This window comes from Pelmatolapia mariae, linkage group LG4, assembly GCF_036321145.2.
Source record: "Pelmatolapia mariae isolate MD_Pm_ZW linkage group LG4, Pm_UMD_F_2, whole genome shotgun sequence".
Classification (NCBI taxonomy): Eukaryota; Metazoa; Chordata; class Actinopteri; order Cichliformes; family Cichlidae; genus Pelmatolapia; species Pelmatolapia mariae.
In genome coordinates this window covers 15,074,879-15,097,027 of record NC_086230.1, presented here as the reverse complement: position 1 = coordinate 15,097,027, position 22,149 = coordinate 15,074,879, and the positions used below count along the sequence as shown (strand labels likewise).

General features: G+C 40.3%; 1 gene segment (V, D, J or C); it reads right to left on the bottom strand.

The window, feature by feature from the left end:
* Positions 1-16,272: 16,272 nt before the first annotated feature.
* On the bottom strand, positions 16,273-20,324 carry LOC134626657 (Ig heavy chain V region 5A-like). The segment is given in 6 exon segments: positions 16,273-16,788; positions 16,879-17,054; positions 17,909-19,272; positions 19,387-19,715; positions 19,809-20,100; positions 20,219-20,324. Coding segments are annotated over 2 exon segments (351 nt in total).
* Positions 20,325-22,149: the final 1,825 nt, after the last annotated feature.

Sequence of the window (22,149 nt, the reverse complement as noted above, 5' to 3'; positions counted from 1 at the left end):
GTAATACACAGCAGAGTCTTCAGGCTGCATATTCTGTCCATTTAGAGTCACTGTCTTGGTTGAAGTGTCCAAGTCAATGCTGAACTTGCTCTTTAGTGAATCTTTATAGTAAGAGCTCCCAGTACTTTTCACCCCAATCCACTCCAGTCCTTTCCCTGCAGGCTGTCTGATCCAAGCTGTCCAGTAGCCAAGAGAATAAGAGACCTGACAGGTGATGGTCAGACGCTGACCTGGCTGCAGTATAACAGAGGGTGACTGTGTCAGCTGCTCACAGTTTACACCTGTGGAGGAAACACGTTCAATGCAGTCAAATTAAAAGTGTGTAGTTTTCATGCTGTCAGTGTTTGTGTTCAGTGAGACTCACAGGATCCAGCAGCCAGCAGCAGCAGCAGAGCTACAGAGAACATGTTGGTGCTGAAAGTGATCTCCCAGGAGCTTCTGTTCTTCTTTTGCAACCAGCAGCAATATATCGAGTCTGTGGGGGAGCTTACTTTGCATACAGATGGACGCTGATACATTATTAGAGATACACTGATTGTTCAAGCAGTAATAGAGAACGTTTTTGTTTTTCTCTTTTAAAACTGTTAAAAACACAATCTTAAAAAATAACTCTGAGGTTGAAGGGTATTTCATTCATCAAAACCTGAATTTTAAAAGGAAAATTAAAACTTGCCCCGTGACAGATTATTGACCTCTCCAGGGTGAACCCTGGCTCTTTGGCTTTTGGCTGCTGGAATAAGAATGAGAAAAGCAAGCCAAATATAATTTCTGATCATTGTTTAAGCCATTTGTCTCTGCCCAGTCTACAGTGCAGACATCAATATTAGAGGAAGAGGAGAACTTCAGTAGTTACGACCTTGCTTGACTCTATATGTTGAATCCATACAACATGAAAAAGTCTGATTTGATTGCTGATAAAATTGAAAGAAAAAAACACTTTTTGTCATTTAAAAAAATGTTATAACATTTACTTTACATGTAAATGTTATGTTCTATATCTCTGTATATAAACAAGTACTTTGCACAACTTATTGGTTTATAGATTAAAGTGTACAATATAATAAATAAATACAAGCTTGCAAACCAAAATATTTTTTTAACAAAAGTATTTTATGTCATAAATTAATCAGTTTATAACGTCATTGATCAGTGAATTCAGTTTCATGTACTGGCCTTTTATTTTAGAGCTTTATCAATACTTACAAACTCACAAAAAGGTTCTCACTAAGGAGTTTAAAAAAATAAACAGAAACAACAGGAATTTATTAGAGTCTTAGAGATTTTTTTTCTGTGAATGTGACTGTGGCCCTGTAATACACAGCAGTGTATTCGGGCTGAATATTCTGTCCATTTACTGTAGGGTCTCTCTGCTGCAGACTCCATAAAAACACAACATAACAGAACACAGTTTGCATTTATATAAAATAGCAAAGATTCTTTTGAATGATTTTTCTATTCTGTTTTTGTATTGCATTGAATCTGAAAGGAAAAAATGACTGTATCATTAGATTGTAATTTTTTTTTCATAACAAATAATAAAACAAAATTAATAAAATAATAATAAAACCGTTCTAACAAGTTATGGAAGGATAGGGTCTTTGCTTTATGTCTCTTGAGGACATTAATAAACAGCAGAGTCCTCTGATGTCAAGCTGCTCATCTACAGATACAGCTGCTTTCTGTTGTTTCCGTTGGTCCGCTGGTGCTTAACTGCTGTGAGCATAATTTGTTGCTACGACTACCTCGATCAAGAATAGCAACACAATAAGGAATTTCCACATTTTTTTCTATTTTTGTTTTGAGTAAATAGACCCTTCAATTCATTATTGGTCTTGGAGCTCCTCCTCTGGTGGCTTCATGTTACAAATGTGTACATGCAGTGAGGGGCTTTTGTTCAGGTCTGCTGTGTTACTGTGACTCTCTGGCACAGTAACACAGCAGTGTCTTCAGGCTGCATATTCTGTCCATTTAAAGTCACCGTCTTGCTTGAAGTGTCTAAGTCAATGCTGAACTTGCTCTTTAGTGAATCTTTATAGTGAGAGCTCCCAGTACTTTTCACCCCAATCCACTCCAGTCCTTTCCCTGCAGGCTGTCTGATCCAAGCTGTCCAATAGCTGCCCAGAGAATAAGAGACCTGACAGGTGATGGTCAGACGCTAACCTGGCTGCACAATCACAGAGGCTGGCTGTGTCAGCTGCTCACACTTCACACCTGTGGAGAAAACATGTTTTATGTGACAGCAACAGTCAGTATGCTGTGATCATTCTGTCAGTGTTTTTTTTCCAGTGAGACTCACAGGATCCAGCAGCCAGCAGGAGCACCAGAGCCACAGAGAACATTTTGGTATTCAAGATAATCTGATGAGAACTTTTCTTCTGCTTTAACTGACACCATGAGTTCAAGTCTTTATAGCAGAGTGTCAGGAAGTTTGCTTTACACATAGATGGATGCTGACAGATTATGAGAGATCACACTGTGGCAATCAGTATTAACAATAAAAAAATGGAGATAATTCCAATAAAAATATTATTTAAAACACAAATATAAAGTTTGATGTGTTTTTCATTCCTTAAAAACTCTATTTAGACAAGGCCGATGAAAATATTCACATTGGCATGTACACATGGACAGACAAAATATTTAATGTAAAACTGAAGAACACAGAGTCTTCACAAAAACAATCTCCCAGTGAAGCAGCTTTACTGAATCTTCCAGTATGTTGATGAGTTAAATGTAATCTCTGTTACTTCTGTGAGAAAATGGTGTTTCTCACTCCTGTGACATTGTGAGTCTCCAGCACAATAATAAACAATAAAATCCTCTGCTATCAAGTTATCAAGAAGACGAAAAAAAATATGTACATTGGTTGCATGCAATAAAGTTATATTTTCAGTTCCTGAAAACTTTACAGTTATCAGATCTTAATTTATCACACAGTGTTTATGTTTATGTTTACATTTAAACTGTTTAATCTGTTTGTCATTTAATCAAATTACTCATAAGTATTCGCTGGTTAACCTACTCTCAGCGACTGTCAATGATATGTGCGTTCTATAAATCTTTAAAATTTTACTATAAATATCTAAAATGTTAAAAGTGCCAAAACAAGAAACAAAAACAGTTCTTTAAACAAACATCTATATTTTCTCAATATTCCATAATTACACAACTAGACTTCCACTTCACACAACAGGCATGTGATACACACTTGTTTGAACTGTAATATAACATGACAACATAACAGTGAGAAACATACTGCTTATAAATAATAAATAGCTGAATCCTCAGTTGTCAAGCTGTTCATCTGCAGATACACCTGCTTTCTGCTGTTGCCTCTGAATGACTGAGAATAGTGGATATAACTACTGTCACTGCTGATATAAGTGATCCACTCCAGTCCTTTCCCAGCAGCCTGTCTGATCCAAGCAGCAAAAATATCACCACCAAACCCTGAGTATGTACAGGTCAGTCTGTGGGAGTCTCCAGGCCTTTTAACCACTGGTTCAGACTCAGTCAGTGTTTGAGCTTCAGTACCTACACAAATGTCAACAACTCATTAGTTATCACATTTCTTCATACAATTTAATTTTTCCAAAGAAGACCTGTTTCCTTACCAGCCGAGAAACAACACAGAATCAGGAAAATAACTAAATAAACTGATCTGATCATTGTTAAAGTCAGTTGTCGTTGCCCAGTCTGCAGTGTGTATATGAGGTTGGGTCCCTGACTCTTACTCCTGAACACTTATAAAGTTAGTTAATATATGAGTTTTGCACTGACTCCTCCTCAAGGCAAATACTGTGGGGATTTTTTTTCCAAAGTGAAAAACTGAAAAACTAGAAAATGTATATGCACAGCTTGTCGGTTTTCTATGAATTTGACATATTCTGTTTTCAAATATTAAAACTGACAAATTTCTAAAAAAAAAAAACAAACCAAAAAACACTCACACTCACATACTGTTTTCGTATCGCTATATCGTGTACTGACTTTGCTCTTTCTGTATTTCATAATTTCATTGGAGAGCTGACGTTTCCCTCTGGATAAAAGGAAAGGAGCTCAATCTTTTTTTCAGAAAACCAAATACTGTCCTTTCCCTGCAGGCTGTCAGATCCAAACTGTGTAGTAGCCAAGACAATGAGACACCTGACAGATGTTGGTCAGATGGCTCCACAATCACAGAGGGCAGCTGTGTCAACTGTTCACAGTTTAACCCATAGAAAAACATGTTAAACACAATTCAAGTTAAAGTAACTGTGTGTAATGTCCGGTGTTTGTGTGACTCTGTGTAACAACAGACTTGGTTTGATGTCCTGAGTTTTTGTACAGCATTTCTTGCTCTTGTGTCACTGTGGCACTCGAGCACAGTAATAAACAGCAGAATCCTCAACTGTCAAGCTGTTCATCTGCAGATACACCTGCTCTGTGCTGTGGTCTCTGGAGATGGTAAACCGGCCTCTGAATGACTGAGAGTAGTAATTGCTGTCGCTAGGGTTGACATAAGCAATCCACTCCAGTCCTTTTCCAGCAGCCTGTCTGATCCAAGCTGCACCAATATAATAATAAAATCCTGAGTATGTACAGGTCAGTCTGTGGGATTCTCCAGGCCTTTTAACTGCTGGCTCAGATTCTGTCAGAGTCTGACCATCAACACCTGTCAAGAGCATCAAATCACACTAAGTTAAATAGCTTGTTGAGAGAAATAAATGTTGTGTAATATCAGGGTCTATGAGTATTTTCACCTGCCCAGCAGATAGTTAACAGCAGCAGTCCTGTCCTGTAGTCCATACTGTCAAACTGTGTGTCCGTAGCTACCTGTCATCTTCTCTGAAGTCAGATTTATAGAGGAGGAGCAACATGCAAAAATATTGTGGTTTTGCATTCACTCCACAATTTTTTAAGAACAGTCACAATTAGCCATGTAGTTAGGATATGTAATATATAAATCTGTTTTCAAGTCAGCCACTGATTATATCAATAGAACAAGTGAAGGTGAAGATACTATTATTAATTTTCTTAATGATGTTTATTGATAATACTTATAAAACACAAACATGATCATATCAATAATAAAAACATTGGAGAAAACATAAATGAAGAGTCATGGGAACATTAACTGCAGTGCTCCAGTTTTATAATTAATATCATAGATAATTTAATGATTTTTGTGGAAGAAAAAGAAGGATGATTAAGTATTTCATGAGAAACTGTGGTCTGCATTTTGAGTATCTGCACAGGTTTTTGGAGGTCTGTGGATGATGATGATGTCTCTTTACAAATATATTATATTAATTCATTAAATAATTTCTATCTCGACCTAAAAAAAAGTTATCTGTCTTTCAAAAGAGACAAATTCCTTGAAAAAGTAAAGATGGTGAGATTTCAAACAAAACCCCAAATCAACAAGCATAATTTAATCTCACTATATTTAAATTTCTCATTGAAATTCTTTTAATTCTAATACATTTTATCATCATTATCATTATTATTATAAGATGTACCTTGGAGAATTTATCAACAAACTGACTACCAGAGAAAAATAATCATGAATTCATTGATGATCTGAGGGCTCCTCCTCTGGTAGATTGATGCTACAACTGAGGGGGTTTGTTTAGCTGGGCTGTGTGTCTCTGGCTCTATGGTAATACACACCAGTGACTTCAGTCTGCAAATCTGGTCAATTTTAAAGTCACTTTCTTGTTTGAAGTTTCTAATTCAATACTGAAATTATTCTTCAGTGGATCTTTGTAGTATGAATCTGCAGCCTGCAGAATATCCTGTCCTTTCCCTGCAGGATTTTTTTGTTAATCCAAGCTGTGTGGTAGCTCAGCAAATAAGAGACCTGACAGGTGATGGTCAGACGCTGACCTGGCTGCAGAGTCACAGAGGCTGGCTGTGTCAACTGTTCACACTGTATTTAATTTTAATTACTTAAAGTAACAGTGCTTAACATCCATGATGTCAGTGGTTCTTTTCAGAGAGACTCATAGGATCCAGCAGCAGAGCTACAGAGAACATGTTGGTGCTGAAAGTGATCTTCTGTTATCTTCTCTTCTTCTGGTTCAACAAAATGCACCATGTCAAGTTATTATATGTGTCTGGGAGGAAGTTTATTTTTAATACAGATTACAACTGACAGAATGAAACAGAAGTATGGATTAACCTGCAAGCAACAAGTGAAGTTTGGACGTTTTGTGCTGCTATAAACTGCATGAAGATTTGTATCAGGATATCACAGTGAGGGAGTGGGAATTTGATTAGGGATGTGACATTGAATGTTGTTGTCATTGTTATTGTGATTTAATTATGGACATTTTCTTGTTTTGTCATGACTGACCTACTGAGTTATTAACGCTTACCAGTGTTGAGGCTCTGAGGGATTTTTTATTCAGCTATACTGATGGTTTGTATTACTGTGACTCTCTGGCACAGTAATACACGTCCTGCTTGAAGTGTCTAAGATGATAGTGAACTTGTCCTTGTGCAGTATAATTTGTATTTTCAATCCACTCCAGTTCTGTCCCTGCAGGGTCTCTAACATGATAAAATAATACAATAAAATCATGTATTTTTATCTTATTGTCATTGCCTCAGTGAGACTCTTTGGATCCAACAGCGCCATCAGAGCTACAGAGAACTTGTACTGAGGGTGATAACCTGAAACTTCTCATTTTCTCCTGCACCAGGCTGATATTAATCTTTATATCAGTGTGTGAGGAGCTTTGCTTTCTGTACACAAGGACAATGACCAATTATAGGAGAGAATGAATGGCCTTGTGGTTGTACTGTATTACTGGTTTGGGCATAATTAAAAGAAAATTATTTAAAACAGAAATTTAAATTTTAATGTGTCTTTGTTTTTGTTTTTTTAACAGTGTTATTACATCTTTGAGCATTTTCGTTTGGCTCTTTTCTCCTCTTCTCCTCTCCCTTATCTTTCCTGCTTAGCCTCTTATGTCCTTGTCTAGTCTCGTGTTTTTTCATATTACTTTTCCCTGGAACACTCCCTCACAGTCTGTTCTCTAAAAGCTAAAAGAGAATTATGGATTTGATCAACTGGTCCCTGAATGCTATTGACACCCTTTTCTCAATGAGAAGTCCGGGCTCGGGTGAGCCTGAGTGTCCTGGAGGTACTTTCCCTGCCAGATACACGATGGACGGGTGGCATAACTGGAGGGTCATCTGCCTGGCGGGACTGTTGATCGAAGACGCTGAAGATATCTACCTATTCGGAACCATGATAACAGGGTTCTTGCTGATCGGAGCTGGCTTGGCCCTGGCTTATCGAAGAATTAAGAAAGCGGAACCGGCTGTTCAAACCCCCACAAGGCTGCCCGCTGGGATTGAAACGATGGGACGAGGCGTGACTTCTCAGAATGGGCTCATTGAGTGCAGCATGGATAAGTTCTTGGAGAAGCTTACGGGTGCCGTGAATACTCAGAATAAGACCTCTGAGCGGAAGTTGGATCACATCTTGGAGCAGCTCACTGCGGTCGTGAGCTCTCAGAAATCGGCTCTTTGAGCACAAGAATGACAAGACCACGGAGCGCAAGTTTGATAACATCATGGAGAAGCTCACGGCTCTCCAACGGGAGATTGAGAGACCAGTGTCACACTGTTAAGAACAGCTCGAAATTCTCATGAGTTGTTCGCATTAAAGAAAAAACAACCATCATAATGCGGCTATCCCTTCGGCGCCAGCTGCGGGCTCAAGGCTGGAGCTGAACAAAAACACCCTGATAACAACTGTGTTTAGACTGTTCTTCCCATTCTGTGCAAGGCCGCCTGGGTTGGCTGGAAGACTGTTTACTTAGCCTGGCAGGGCGAAGGACACTGTCTCAGCTGAACTCTGGACACGCACACACATACACATACACATACACGGATACGCACTCACTCATCCCCCCCTCCCTTTCCAAACGCCTTCGATGCTTGTTCCCTCCTGGAGAACATGGCGGGTCTGGGCCCGCGCTGGAATAATAGCGCAGGGCAGGATGGCTGCTGTGTTTGCCTCAGATTACTCCTCATCCCCACCCAACCCTGTTGCTTGTCACGTGCTCCATAATGTTGTGCTGTGGACATTTATGTGCTTTTGTGCAGAGGAGTTTTTTTGTTTCCTGTTCTCATGCTGTCCTCCCATAGAAGCCCAGCATGAGTAGAGGTCTCTTTTTTTCCTCTTGTACTTTTCCATTGTAGTGTACATTTCAGTGTTTTTCTGTACTGCTACCGATCTCCGACTTGTATCCCCATGTGATGTCTGTGTTGTGTGTGTAAGGTCGGGGGGGTTCCCATATCACTGCAGGGCAACCTGCATTTGGCGAATAAAGCCTTGATTGATTGATTGATTGATTGATTGATTGATTGTAATTTCTGTAACTTTAAGGGGAACAAATAGCTGGCAGCAAATTGTTCCTTCTTTTGATGTGCTGACTTTTTGTAGAGCATTTCTTGCTCTTGTGTCACTGTGACTCTCGAGCACAATAATAAACAGCAGAATCCTCAACTCTCAAGCTGTTCATCTGCAGATACACCTGCTTTCTGCTGTTGTCTCTGGAGATGGTAAACCGACCTCTGAATGACTGAGAGTAGTAGGTGCTACTACCACTATGAATCCAACCAATCCATTCCAGTCCTTCTCCAGCAGCCTGTCTGATCCAAGCATTACTATAATCACCACTGAACCCTGAGTATGTACAGGTCAGTCTGTGGGAGTCTCCAGGCCTTTTAACCACTGGTTCAGACTCTGTCAGTGTTTGACCCTCAGTACAGAAATGTTAATGGCTTATTATTCCAAAGACTTTACTTCATAACAATTAATTTGTACAAAAAATGTAAAAACGTCCTTACCAGTCAAGAAAAAAATAAATGAATGAGTAAAAGAGCAATTTAAACTTTTCTCATCATTGTTAAGGTCAGATGTCTTTGTCCAGTCTGCAGTGTCTCTGGTAGATTGAGTACCAAGATATATAAATCTACTGAAGGTATCAGTTTTACATAGACTCCTCCTACTCAGCAACACAAAGTAAACTCAGCAGTATATAAAGAACTTAGGAAATATTTTTAGCAACTGTTATGGAAATTTTAACAATAATCCGGAACACATAGCTTGATTTGAAGTGGGTTTAATCAACACATTGCAATGTGGAGAGAGCATCTCAGTGAAACACCGGGACCATCTCTGAATTGTGGCCACCGCCCTTACATCTTATATAGGCAGACACAGACGCTCTTAAACAAAGAACATTCCACAGCAGATCAATTATTAGCAGATTCTTAACTGTTCATTCTAAGAAAAGCTCCGACAAACCATCACCACATCTTAGAGTTGGATGTCTCGAGACCGGTCTTGGTCTCGAGACCACTTTTACGTGGTCTTTGTCTTTTCTTGGTCTCGACGGACTTTTGTCTTGATCTCGGTCTTGGTCTCACTGTTTCGGTCTTGCGTTCTCAAATTGACATAGTGTTCGGGAGATTTGGAGTCAACCATCAGCGGAGCGGGGGGGTGGCTTACTGGGCTTAAGCCAGGGTCATTTTTTCAGAAGCATGGGGTTTTTGAGTGTAATTTGTTAGTTAGATGCCTGGCTGACAACTGTATAAAACAAAAACAACACACGAAGTACAGAGCGCACCGTCGTAAATTCCCCCTAATTTTGGTATGATCCGAGCTCAGGCACTAGGCGACTGAGCACAGCACCCATGTGAGCGAGTGGGGAGAAGCTGCTGCCTGCGAGTTTGCTGCAGACAGAGGAGAGCTTAAGTTTGACCAGGTACCAAAGCAAATCATTCGTACTGAACTAATAATGTAAATATGACGGTGTATCACAAAAGACTGATATCAAACTGATCAGTTGGTTGCGTTACTTACTCTTCGAGTGAATCAACAAATGGATAAATAAAAAGCCGAACAACAATGCTGATTTTTTTAGAGAGTCTTAGCTTACATTTCATATTTTCAGTTGTTACCCTCCACGGCTAAACAAACTCTCTAAATCGGTTTCAATTGTGTACTGATGAACACAACAATGGACATAAGGAGCTTCTTTCAAAGAAAAAACTCAGGTAGATGTTATTTTATATATTATGCTTTGTATGTTGTTCAGTATATCAAATCAAATCAAATCAAATCAAATCACTTTTATTGTCACATCACATGTGCAGGTACACTGGTACAGTACATGTGAGTGAAATTCTTGTGTGCGAGCTTCACAAGCAACAGAGTTGTGCAAAATACAATAATGTAAAACAAGCAAAATATAAAAATGGCTAATCTAAAAAGTAATAAATATATGTACAATATGTAAAGGTATATACATTACTGAATGTGTATACTAAATATGTTTTTCTACGTGTGTGTGTTTGAGTGTGTATATAGTATGTATATACATGTTTTACAAATGAAATAAAGTAAACAATAAAATAAGATATATAAAATATACAGAGGTTGGTATGTGCAAAACAGTGGTATTTATATACAGTATGGAGTGCATAATGTTGAAGTTCCAGTAGTGAGGGTGAGGTGTCTATGAAGTGTTCAGCAGTCTGATGGCCTGATGGAAAAAGCTGTCTCTCAGTCTGCTGGTACGGGACCGGATGCTGCAGAACCTCCTTCCTGATGGTAGCAGTCTGAACAGTTTATGGCTGGGGTGACTGGAGTCCTTGATGATCCTCCCCGCTTTCCTCAGGCACCGCTTCCTGTAGATGTCTTGGAGGGAGGGAAGCTCACCTCCAATTATCCGTTCAGCACACCGCACTACTCTCTGGAGAGCTTTGCGGTTGTGAGCGGTGCTGTTGCCGTACCAGGTGGTGATGCATCCAGTGAGGATGCTCTCAATGGCACAGCGATAGAAGGTCCTGAGGATGCGGGGGCTCATGCCGAATCTTTTCAGTCTCCTGAGAAAGAAGAGGCGCTGCTGCGCCTTCTTCACTGTTTTGTTTATGTGTACTGACCACGTAAGATCCTCAGCCAGATGTACACCAAGGAAGCGGAAGCTGCTCACTCTCTCCACAGCGGCGCCGTTGATGGTGATGGGGGTGTGTACTCCTCTGCACCTCCAGAAGTCCACTATCAACTCCTTTGTCTTTGCGACGTTGAGGGTGAGATGGTTGTCTTGACACCAGTGGGTCAGGGCGCTGACCTCCTCCCTGTAGGCCGTCTCATCACCGTTGGTAATAAGACCCACCACTGTAGTGTCGTCCGCAAACTTCACAATGATGTTGGAGTTTCTAGTGGCCGTGCAGTCGTAGGTGTAGAGTGAGTACAGGAGAGGGCTCAGTACACACCCCTGTGGAGCACCAGTGTTCAGTGTGATGGGGGATGAGGTGGTGCTGCCCAGTCTGACCACTTGGCGTCTGTCAGACAGGAAGTTAAGGATCCAGCTGCCGAGGGAGCTGCTCAGTCCTAGATCCTGCAGTTTCCTGTCCAGCTTCGAGGGAACGATGGTGTTGAATGCTGAGCTGTAATCTACAAACAGCATTCTCACATACGTGTCTCTCTTCTCCAGGTGTGACAGGGCAGCATGGAGTGTCAGGGCTATGGCATCATCAGTGGACCTGTTGTGGCGGTATGCGAACTGTAGAGGGTCCAGTGAGTCGGGTAGTGCAGAGCAGATGAAGTCCCTGACCAGCTTCTCGAAGCATTTGCTCACGATGGGGGTCAGGGCTACGGGTCGCCAGTCGTTCAATGAGGAGATGGTGGAGGATTTGGGTACAGGGACGATGGTGGCCATTTTGAAGCAGGCTGGGACTACAGACAGAGAGAGGGAAAGGTTGAAGATGTGTGTAAACACTCCAGCCAGCTGAGCCGCGCATGACTTGAGGACGCGGCCGGGAATCCCGTCCGGACCAGTAGCTTTGCGTGCGTTCACCCTCCTGAAGCACTTCCGCACATCCTCCTCAGACACAGTGTGCGCACTGACGTCATCCGCGGTGCGCACACTGTCCGGTCTCGTGGTGTTCGCTGTGTCGAATCTAGCGTAGAATACGTTTAGATCCTCACACAGAGAGGCCGTGGTCTGCGGTGTGCTGGTTTTCCCTCTAAAGTCTGCGATTGTGTTTAGTCCCTGCCACATACTCCGAGGGTTGTCAAAATGTTGCTCCACCCTGTCCCTGTACTCACGTTTGGCTGCTTTGATCGTCTTCCGGAGTTGGTAATGTGCGTGTTTGTAGTCCGATGTGTTCGCGGAGGCAAAAGCGGTGCTCCGTGCCGCCAGTGCCGTGCGAACATCTCCGTTAATCCAGGGTTTTTGATTTGGGAAGGATTTAACTGTTCTGGATGGGACGACATCTTCCACGCATTTTCTGATAAATCCGCAGACTGAGTCTGTGTACTCATCAATGTCTTTAGCAGCCACGTGAAACATTTCCCAGTCCGCGTGATCAAAACAGTCCCGCAGCGTAGACTCCGATTGGTCCGACCAACGGTGCACCGCCCTCAGGGTTGGAGCTTCCTGTTTCAGCTTCTGCCTGTAGGCGGGCAGGAGCAGGATGGAGCGGTGATCTGATTGGCCGAATGGGGCGCGGGGGAGGGCTTTGTATGCATCCCGGAAAGAGGTGTAGCAGTGGTCAAGAAGCCGGTCTCCACGAGTGCTGAAATGGATTTGTTGGTGGAGTTTTTGTGAGACTTTCTTCAGGTTACCCTTATTAAAGTCCCCGGTCGTGATAAACGCCGCCTCTGGGTGTGCGGTTTCCTCACTGCTGATCGCGCTGTACAGTTCCCTGAGTGCTCGGTCAGTGTCGGCTTGTGGGGGAATGTAAACCGCCGTAATAATCACTGCTGTGAATTCCCTCGGTAGCCAGAATGGCCGGCACTTAATCATCAGGTACTCCAGGTCCGGTGAGCAGAAAGATTTGACCGGGTGCACGTTCGCATAATCACACCAGCTGTTGTTGATCATGAAACATACACCACCGCCTCTGCTTTTCCCAGTAAGCTCCTGTGACCTGTCCGCGCGGTGCACAGAGAACCCCGGTAGTTGTATTGCGGAGTCCGGTACCTTGTCCGATAGCCAGGTTTCTGTGAGGCAGATCACGCAGCAGTCCCGCATCTCTCGCTGGAATGAGATCCGTGCCCGAAGCTCGCACAGCTTGTTCTCCAGAGACTGCACATTAGCCAGTAATAAACTGGGTAACGGTGGTCTGTTAGTGCGCCGTCTCAGTCGAACCAGAACGCCAGATCTTCTCCCTCTGCGTCGGCGTTTGCGGCCTCCACGGGCCCAGAACAAAGGCGTCTCAGGTGAGATGAATGGGGGGTCTGCAAACGGAGGGTCCGTGTTGCAAAACTTGAACTCCGGAAAGTGATGAGAAAGTCCATCTTTTATGTCCAGTAAGGTTTGACGGTCGTACACAAGGAGACATGTGCTACTCGTGAAAAAATAAAGAAAAAGTAAAATTAAACACAAAAAACAGCTGTTGCTTGGGGGAGCTCGCGACGAGGCTGCCATACTCGGCGCCATCTTAAACAGCATGCATATATCTATGCAAAACAAGAGGAATTTCAATACACAGCAGTATATTCACAGTTTAAACCAGATATTTACATACACTTTAGGGAGAAAACATAAAAACTTTTTTTTACTGTTAAACATCAATTTAGAGTAAACTTTTGTTTTAGATAAATAAATGTTGAAATATCTTTTGAATTAGTTAAATGTCAGAATAAAAAGAGGGAGCTGTCTATTTTAATCACTTTCATCAAATTTAGGAGTACAGATACACTAAGTTTATTGTTAATTAATAAGAAAACTCCAGACGATTCCATTCTGAGCTGAAGAAGCTTCTGATAGGTTAGTAGAGTCCATGTGAGTAAATTGGTGGCACAGCTGTGGATGCATATAAGGCAAAACACAGAGCCTGTTTCTTTGAAATGGGAAAATCAAGAGATGTCAACCAAAACACCAGGAAAAGAATTGTGGAGCTCCATAAGTGTGGCTCAATTTTGGATACAATTTGGTGCCATTTGCAATTAAGAAATACAGATAGTTTCTCTCTTTACTCTTAAATTTAACAAATATGTTTTTTCAATCTAAAAAAATAAACATTTAGTCTGATTTGATGTTACAATTAAAAAAGTGTTTGTGTTTTTATCTGAAGAGTATGTAAATATCTGGTTTCAACTGTATATTTGATGATGTTGGTGTTTGGCTTGGTTGTCAGCACAAAGAGGGAGCGAGAGGAACAGAGAGGGAGAGAGAGGAGCAGAGAGGGAGAGAGAGGAGCAGAGAGGGAGAGAGACGAGAATGAGGACAGAACAGAGATGGAACAAGAGCAGGTGAGACACACATGTTAGTCAAATGGTTGTTTGCCAAAACTCATCAGAACATGTATCTAGTACCTAGTGTTTCTTTTTAGATACCATTTGTTACTCTTCAAATTCTATATTTATTAAGTTATGCAGGCTTGTTTGCACAACAAGGCTAAATAATTATATAAACTTTTCTGAATCTAAATAGTGTACTTTGGTAGAATTAAAAAATAAGTGTAGTGCAGATCTATGATGATTTTTAGTGCTACTATCATCTAGTTCTGATTCTGGTTCTGTCTTGGTTACTGTTGTAGTCCTGTTTTAATTCCGGATCAGTTCTGGGTCTGGTTGAATTGGGGTTTAGTCCCTGTGTCTTGATACAGGCCCGACTTTGTTCTGCCTTGCTGCTTAATTAAAAAACTAGTTTAAGGTGTCCTGCATATGTATATAGAAGTATATATATATATATATATATATATATATGAAGAAATTCTTTTTTGAACAAAACTCAAAACAGAGCCTAATAATCTTTCAGTCATTTCTACCCTCACTTAATTTCCTTTCGCTGCTCAGCTCTCACACAGTGGCTCAGTTATGCTCCAATCCCTCCATATTGTGGCCAATCACATGCGAGGATATAGGATAATATCATTATGTGAAAAACAGAGAGGGTGAGAGACGCGACAGTCAAGTGGAGCGTGCGTCTGTCCTCTCAGTAAGTGAGTGAGACAGTAGACAGCGGTGAGGAGGGCTGTGCGAAAGCAAAAACACATAAATATGCCTGACACCCGTAAACGAAGCAGCATCTGGCTGCAGTTTAAAGACTTTTTTTGTCTCGGTCTTGGTCTTGGTCTTGGTCTCGTCTCGACTCGGTCTCGGTCTTGGTCTCGTCTCAACTTGGACTTGGTCTTGGTCTTGTCTTGGTCTCGATACCCTCTGGTCTTGGTCTTGTCTTGGTCTCGGATTAGGCGGTCTTGACTACAAGTCTACCTCATCTGCAACAGGATGTCCAGAGCCCTCAAGAGGAAAATGGGTCTGCTGTGAAGGTGCAATAAAACTTGGGCCTCACTTGTGATCACATTCCACATGCATACAAACTGGTGACACGAGTGCTCTTACTATACTAGAGTGAGAAAGTGATATTACTATAACTAATGTGATATGCTTAAATATGTGATTAATACATGAGAAAAGAAATCTGCCACCACACAACTAACAGATGAATAGAATGATATATTATAATAGCTTCATATAGGAAGCAGAGCTACCCAGACTGCTAGTTTGAGTAAATGACCTGAAATGTTTGTTGCACTGGCTGCCCTGTTAGGCATGTAGTACTTTTTTTTTTTTTTTTTCTGCTATGATCTTCACCCGGTCCCTGTCATTCCTTTTTTTTACTAGGACAAGTAGAATGGTGCGGAGCAAGCCACTGGACATAATGGGTTTCTGGGCACAGCAGTGCTGTCATCACATTGTATGTGAAGTGCCCTTAGGATTTCTTTTAAAAAGCCAGAGGGCCTAACCTAATTTCCAGGCAGCCAGAAACACAGGGTCATTAACTTTTCCATCTTTTCTGATGATTGAAACAGAGAAAACATGCAAACTGCAAAGCCTGAAGATTAATATCAGGATATCATTGGGAGGACAAATATATGGGAAGTGACAAATATAATTTCTGTTAAAGAGAGGAGAGCTATTTGGTATTTTTATGAGAGAATCTGTGTATCAGTGTGGATTTGTGGAAAAGTCAGCCCTGTCCTACGGGGACCTTCATTAGTGCCAAGCTTTTGTTTGTATTTTAATTCACTTTAAATAAATTCACTGAACTTTAGCATGAGTCCTGCCTGCTTAGTAATCATTACAGATTTTTTTTTTTTTTTTTTTTGCAAATAATGAAACACAACCAATTCTAACAATCATTACAGGTGGTTTTACACAAACGTTTAGCTGGAAGAACTTCTCATATAAATGAGTATCAAAATATATTGTTGTCATTTAATTTACAGGAAAAAATGTCAAATTGAGCAAGTTACTAAGGTTGAATTGTAAATATAAAATGTAAAACTTTATTCATAACTATAACTTTAAAAGAATATATATTATCATGGCAATCTCCAGCGCTAAACAGCGACATGCAGCAGATAACAGTGTTCTGTAGTCTAGGGGCTCCTGTAGTGATGAAGGATGTTACACATGTTGAAGCTGTGAGAGGTTTTTGTTGAGCTCCACTGATGTTTTGTATTACTGTGAGATTCTGGCACAGTAATACACAGCAGTGTCCTCAGGCTGCATATTCTGTCCATTTAGAGTCACTGTCTTGCTTGAAGTGTCTAAGTTGATGGTGAACTTGTTCTTTAGTGAATCTTTGTAAAATATGCTGTATCCATCATGTGCACTTCCAATAAACTCCAGTCCTTTCCCTGCAGGCTGTCTGATCCAAGCTGTCCGATAGTAGCTCAGAGAATAAGAGACCTGACAGGTGATGGTCAGATGCTGACCTGGCTGCACAATCACAGAGGCTGGCTGTGTCAGCTGTTCACACTTCACACCTGTGGAGAAAACATATTTTATGTAACAGTAACAGTCAGTATGCTGTGATCATTCTTTCAGGGTTTTTTTTTTTTTTCAGTGAGACTCACAGGATCCAGCAGCCAGCAGGAGCAGCAGAGCCACAGAGAACATTTTGGTACTCAAGATAATCTGATGAGAACTTCTCTTCTTCTGTTTTAACTGGCGGCATGATTTCAAGTCTTTATAGTCGACTGTCAGGAAGTTTGCTTTGCATATAGATGGATGCTGACAGATTATAAGGGATCTAAAGAGATATAAAGAATTGTAAAAAACTGGTTTTGTCAAATCAGTTCAGACATTCTTTAATTGATTTCTTGTATTCAAAACATAAACAGAAAAACAGAAAATAAAAGATAAAACTGACATTTCAAATCTTATTCTACATTCACAAAGATATACAGTTAGACCTGTGCCACAAAAGTTCCTTTTTTTTAGTAAATGTTGTTTTCAGTATTCAGTAAGTGCACATTTCAAGAGGAAAGCTGTGCCAACTGTTCATGTTTAAATGTTTTTGAAAAAACATTGAATATCACTGTAATAACAGTAACACTTAATGTGCTGTGATCCTGCTGTTAGTGTCTCGACTTCAGTGAGAGTCACAGGATCCAGCAGCCGCAGAGCTACAGAGAACAGGTTGGTACTCAAGGTGATAGCATGGGAGCTTCTGTTGTTATTAAAAATATTTTTAATTAAAAAGTTTTAATAAACGTCTGATAGGTGGCAATCTTTTTTTTATCCATGTCCATTATTTTCAATATTTGCTTTTTTTCTAAATAATGTTTCTTATTATCATTATCATCTCTTTTATTAAAGAAATTTCTTACAACTGTCTCATCAGTAGGTGTCCCTGTTTTTGATGAACAACTGCTTCCTCTGGGTTCTTCTAAAAATAGATGGCAGGATGTTTTTGAAAAGCCTCTTCAGCTGCTTTAACCACTGTGTTTCTCTTTGGCACGGTAATAAATAGCAGAGTCCTCTGGCCTCAAATTGGACAACCTCAAATACACCATGCTGTTGCTATCATCTCTGCTGATTTCTACACATCCTCTCAAACTGCTTGCATAACCATTTCTGCTGGAAGTTGAAAAAGCCGCTCACAATCAATTCCAGGGGTTTTCCTGCAGGTTCTCTGACCCAGATCAGATAAGACCAGATAACACAGCAATCAAAACTGAAGCCAGATCCTCTACAGAAGAAACTGAGTCTCCCCAGGTCTTTTTTCTACATGACTGGAAGGAGTGGACTCCTTACTCTGACCTGTAACATTTGATGAGATGATAACAGAGAGGAACGAGTGAGACAGATAAAGTGTTAAGTATTATTAACTCCCCATCAATCAGTGTGTCCTGGTACATGGTGAAATAGTGAGCAGCACAGGAACTCAGGGGAAAGCAAAAAAGCAATCGATGAGGTTCAACACAAATGCTATGGCAAGGACGAGCCATGATGTCAGGTCATTCATATGTGTTCATTCATAGTTTTGATGCCTTCAGTGAGAATCTACAATGTGAATAGTCATGAAAATAAAGAAAAAGCATTAAATGAGAAGGTGTGTCCTGGTAGTGTATTAAATACTGGTATTCCAATGTTAATAAATGTGTTTTTCTTAATGTGAAAATATGGGATAGTCTGAATGCGCAACAGATCACTTAAGAGGTTGCTAATAGTAAGCTTTAGTGTGTTTAGTGCTCTCCCTGCCAGTTGTGAATTCCTCTAAACCCACAAAGTACACAAATACAATTCATTCAAAGACAGGAAGTGTACAGATCTACAAAGACACTACATATGTTTGCAAAGAAGAAGGGTTACAACAACAGTCTTTGTGCTTTTAAATGAATGCACCTCTTCATAACACCACTGGCATACCAACACATTTATCGGCATCTTGAAATTAAAACATGAGTAGTTTTTTTTACATAGAGGTGGAAACTACATTGCTGCTTCTGCACATGGAGCTTTGTCTCACTCTTGTGGAAAATCTGAGAATTACAATATCTTGGTGCATGAAGCAATTTTCTGAAGGATAAACATGGTGTTTATTATTATTATTATAGTACAGTACAGTATAATTTAAAAATTGGACTGGAATCTTACTTTTACACAATTAAATTACAGGTGCTTACCTTAATCAATGTAACTATGATACCATATAAGGTGGTGATGATGAATAAACCAATGAGGGTGAAAACTGCATTCTAGCTTTCCTCAGCTCACATCAGCATGCTCAATATCATCAAATAAATCACACTTCTTTTACTTGGGACAGGTCAAGGTGGCTCTGGACACTGAAATTTCCATCTGGGCATCTTTGGGGTCACTAGTGTTGTAGTTCAGAAGTTCTGTGTCTCCATTTGGAAACCCAGTGATGTTAATGGATACAGGACTGAAGCCAAAAACCAGGCACACAAGTTAATTAGAGCCCTTAAGCAAGTAGGCTGATGGTTGGCTGTAGATCACTGAGGCTGGAAAAATGTGCATTACAGTTTTAGTAATCAGTTAATCATTTTTAATCAGTTTTGTTCAAATTAATATAATAGAAATAAAAGATTAATGTTAAATGCTAAACAGCAGCTCACCAAACACATCAGTTATAGTGGCTTCAACAGGTGCTTCAGATGACTCATGTTTGACAACACAAGAATACGTCGACCTTTTGTCTTCAGTTTTGGATATGTTTAGTCTGCTGCTGACAGAGTAAGAGCTGCTCCCTCAGTATTTCCATGGAGGACTGTTAACATAATGCATGGATGGGAGAGTCTGGCCATCTTCTTCCCAGTACACTTTGATGTTAGCAAGGGAATATCCAGACACTAGGCAAACAAGCGTTAGGATGTCAGACACTGAAAGTTCAGAGGCACTTGGTTGCATTATCTTCACTGTTGGCACATTAAGGTCTTGAAAAACACTAAAGGGAGAGAACCATAAAAATATAGTCACAACCAGAGGAACATGAAGTTTAGAAAGAGCTGTAAGCAGTTTGTTACATTTCTAACATTACCTCTGTTTTTGCTTATATGGTCTTCATTGCCCTGATTGGAACATGGACGTTTTCCTTCACAAAACTATTGTTTATGTGCATCCCAATTTTCTGCTGACACATTAAAGAAGCTCTGTTGAGTCTCTGTCCCATTGTTGTGACTCACTGCAGGATTAGTAAGGACATAACAGTCAGGAATTTTGTTGCCAGCTAATTTCCAGGTGATGGAGAAATCATTAAGACTAGGGGCAACCAGAAGACAGATAACAGTCACGGGTCCTTTGTTCTCAGGCTGCTGCAGAGGTGATGGTCCCTGAACATAAACCCCAACTAGCTGTGAGGATGATGGAGGTACTCAAAAAAAAACAAAAACAAAAACAAAAACAAAACAATTCTTAATGTGCATAACAATAATAGTATTTTCACTTTACCTGAACAGAGATTGATATTTCTTGTGATATTTTTATTCAGAGACCTGTCAGATACTGTACAAGTGAAGATCTTTCCTGTTTTCCACTCAGAGTGATCACTTATAAGTTGACTGGTCACTCTAGCATGTCCATCTACACTCATGCTGATATCACTGGTTGTTGGAGATCTTTGCTGAGACTCATTAAACCATCTAATGTGAGCGCTGAAGACCCATCCAGAGCATAAGAGTGTCTGTGATCTTGACTCCTTACTTTGGACCAGAAGAAGCTCCACTGATGGGTCCACTAAAGTGAGACAAATCAAGGCATCAATTAATCTATTTAACAGAAACCATTAAAGTATAAATCAACAAAGTTAAATCAGCTGCCTAAAAGGGAAGCACGAGTAGCTTGTTACCAAAAATATAGCTGGTAGAGTTTGACTATAAACTTATTGATTTTGCAGGTAAATTTTCTGTCTTTCTTCCAGTACGTCTGAGGGACTGTGAATTGACTACTGATTAAAAGGAGGCCAGGGCCTTCAGCCTTCAGGAAAATCTTTTTTTTTTTTTTTTTTTTTTAAATTTTAAATCACCATTGACTTGTTCCCTTCAGCAGATCTGGGCAAGATCCTGATTTCTATGGAGTTTAAACTGGAGGACAATTAAAAAAAAAAAAAAAAATCAAAAATACTGTTTAAGGTCCTCTTTGGTCATAAGATGTCTGAATTTCCTGTAATCTTAATATCATCTTACCTGCAATATTTATAGTCTTCTCAGCAGATCTGACACACTTTTGCTCTCCTCTGCATGTTAAATGCTTTACTTGCTTCCACCAACTCAAGGAAAAAGTTTACTGATAATAAGAGTTGTGTTTTACTCTCTGCACATTTTTTTCATTTGTGGCGCTCCATTAATCAGCCAGGAGATCATGGCATCAAAATTAGTGTGGACCCAACATGTTCCTTGCACATTAGAGTCTGACGCTTAAGTCTTAAACTTGGGAATCTTTACATGAATGGAAGGTGAATTTCTGTGGAATTAAAGAAAAACATGCTAATTTATAAACTTTATCTTGAGACTGTTCTTAATTTGCTTTAAATATACCTGCAAATGTTCATGTTGAATATGGGCTTTGAGACAGTAGCTGTACATACTTACTGTGACAAATGTTTATTCTCTTCTTATATTCAGTATAATTGTGATTAGATTTTCAGGAAAAAGTTGATCCTTTTCCCCACACTGAGAGTTTGCTGCTCAGGCTAAAGGTTTTCTGCTCTGTCCCTTCACTTTGTAGCTTCGTTCTGCTTGGCTTCTTGTTTTGACTCAGTGGTGATTTGTCCTGAAACCACTCCAAAGCCAGTTTGTCTGGAAAGAAGCCATTTAGCAGATGAGCCTTACTGGTGAGATTCCAAATTCCCCATCCGAGACTGGGCACAATGTGATGTTTGGCGACACAATCCATGGCACTGAAATAAAGAAGAGATTAGTTTGATTTACATAACTCATTATAAATATCATGTGTGAACACAACAAAGAAAAACATTAATCTTATCTAAATTATACATACCTTCAGATTCTGGTGAATGCAGAACTCTTCAATTTCAGTTGTCATTAAGCTATGTTAGAGTTGTACTTTTGCATTGTGTAGTGTTGTTCAGTAAGGTGAAAATAGGGCAGGAAGTCTGTTGCACAGTTGTTATGCATGATAAGGCAGAGTGATCAGGGCAAGCAGCAAGCGGAAGCACTGAGTAACAACCAGGTCTCAAAAAAGTACCAAAACACAGAAGTGAAAGAATGCAAAGAGCAACAGAGCATCACAAACACCAGGTGTGAGGTGTGTTTATGCCAGTAAGAGAAACAAAGTGCACATTTAAATTTCTCATGTCAGTTTGCATGTGTACCACATCCATATTTTCTTATCAATTTGCCAAAGATTTTAGTTCTCAAATC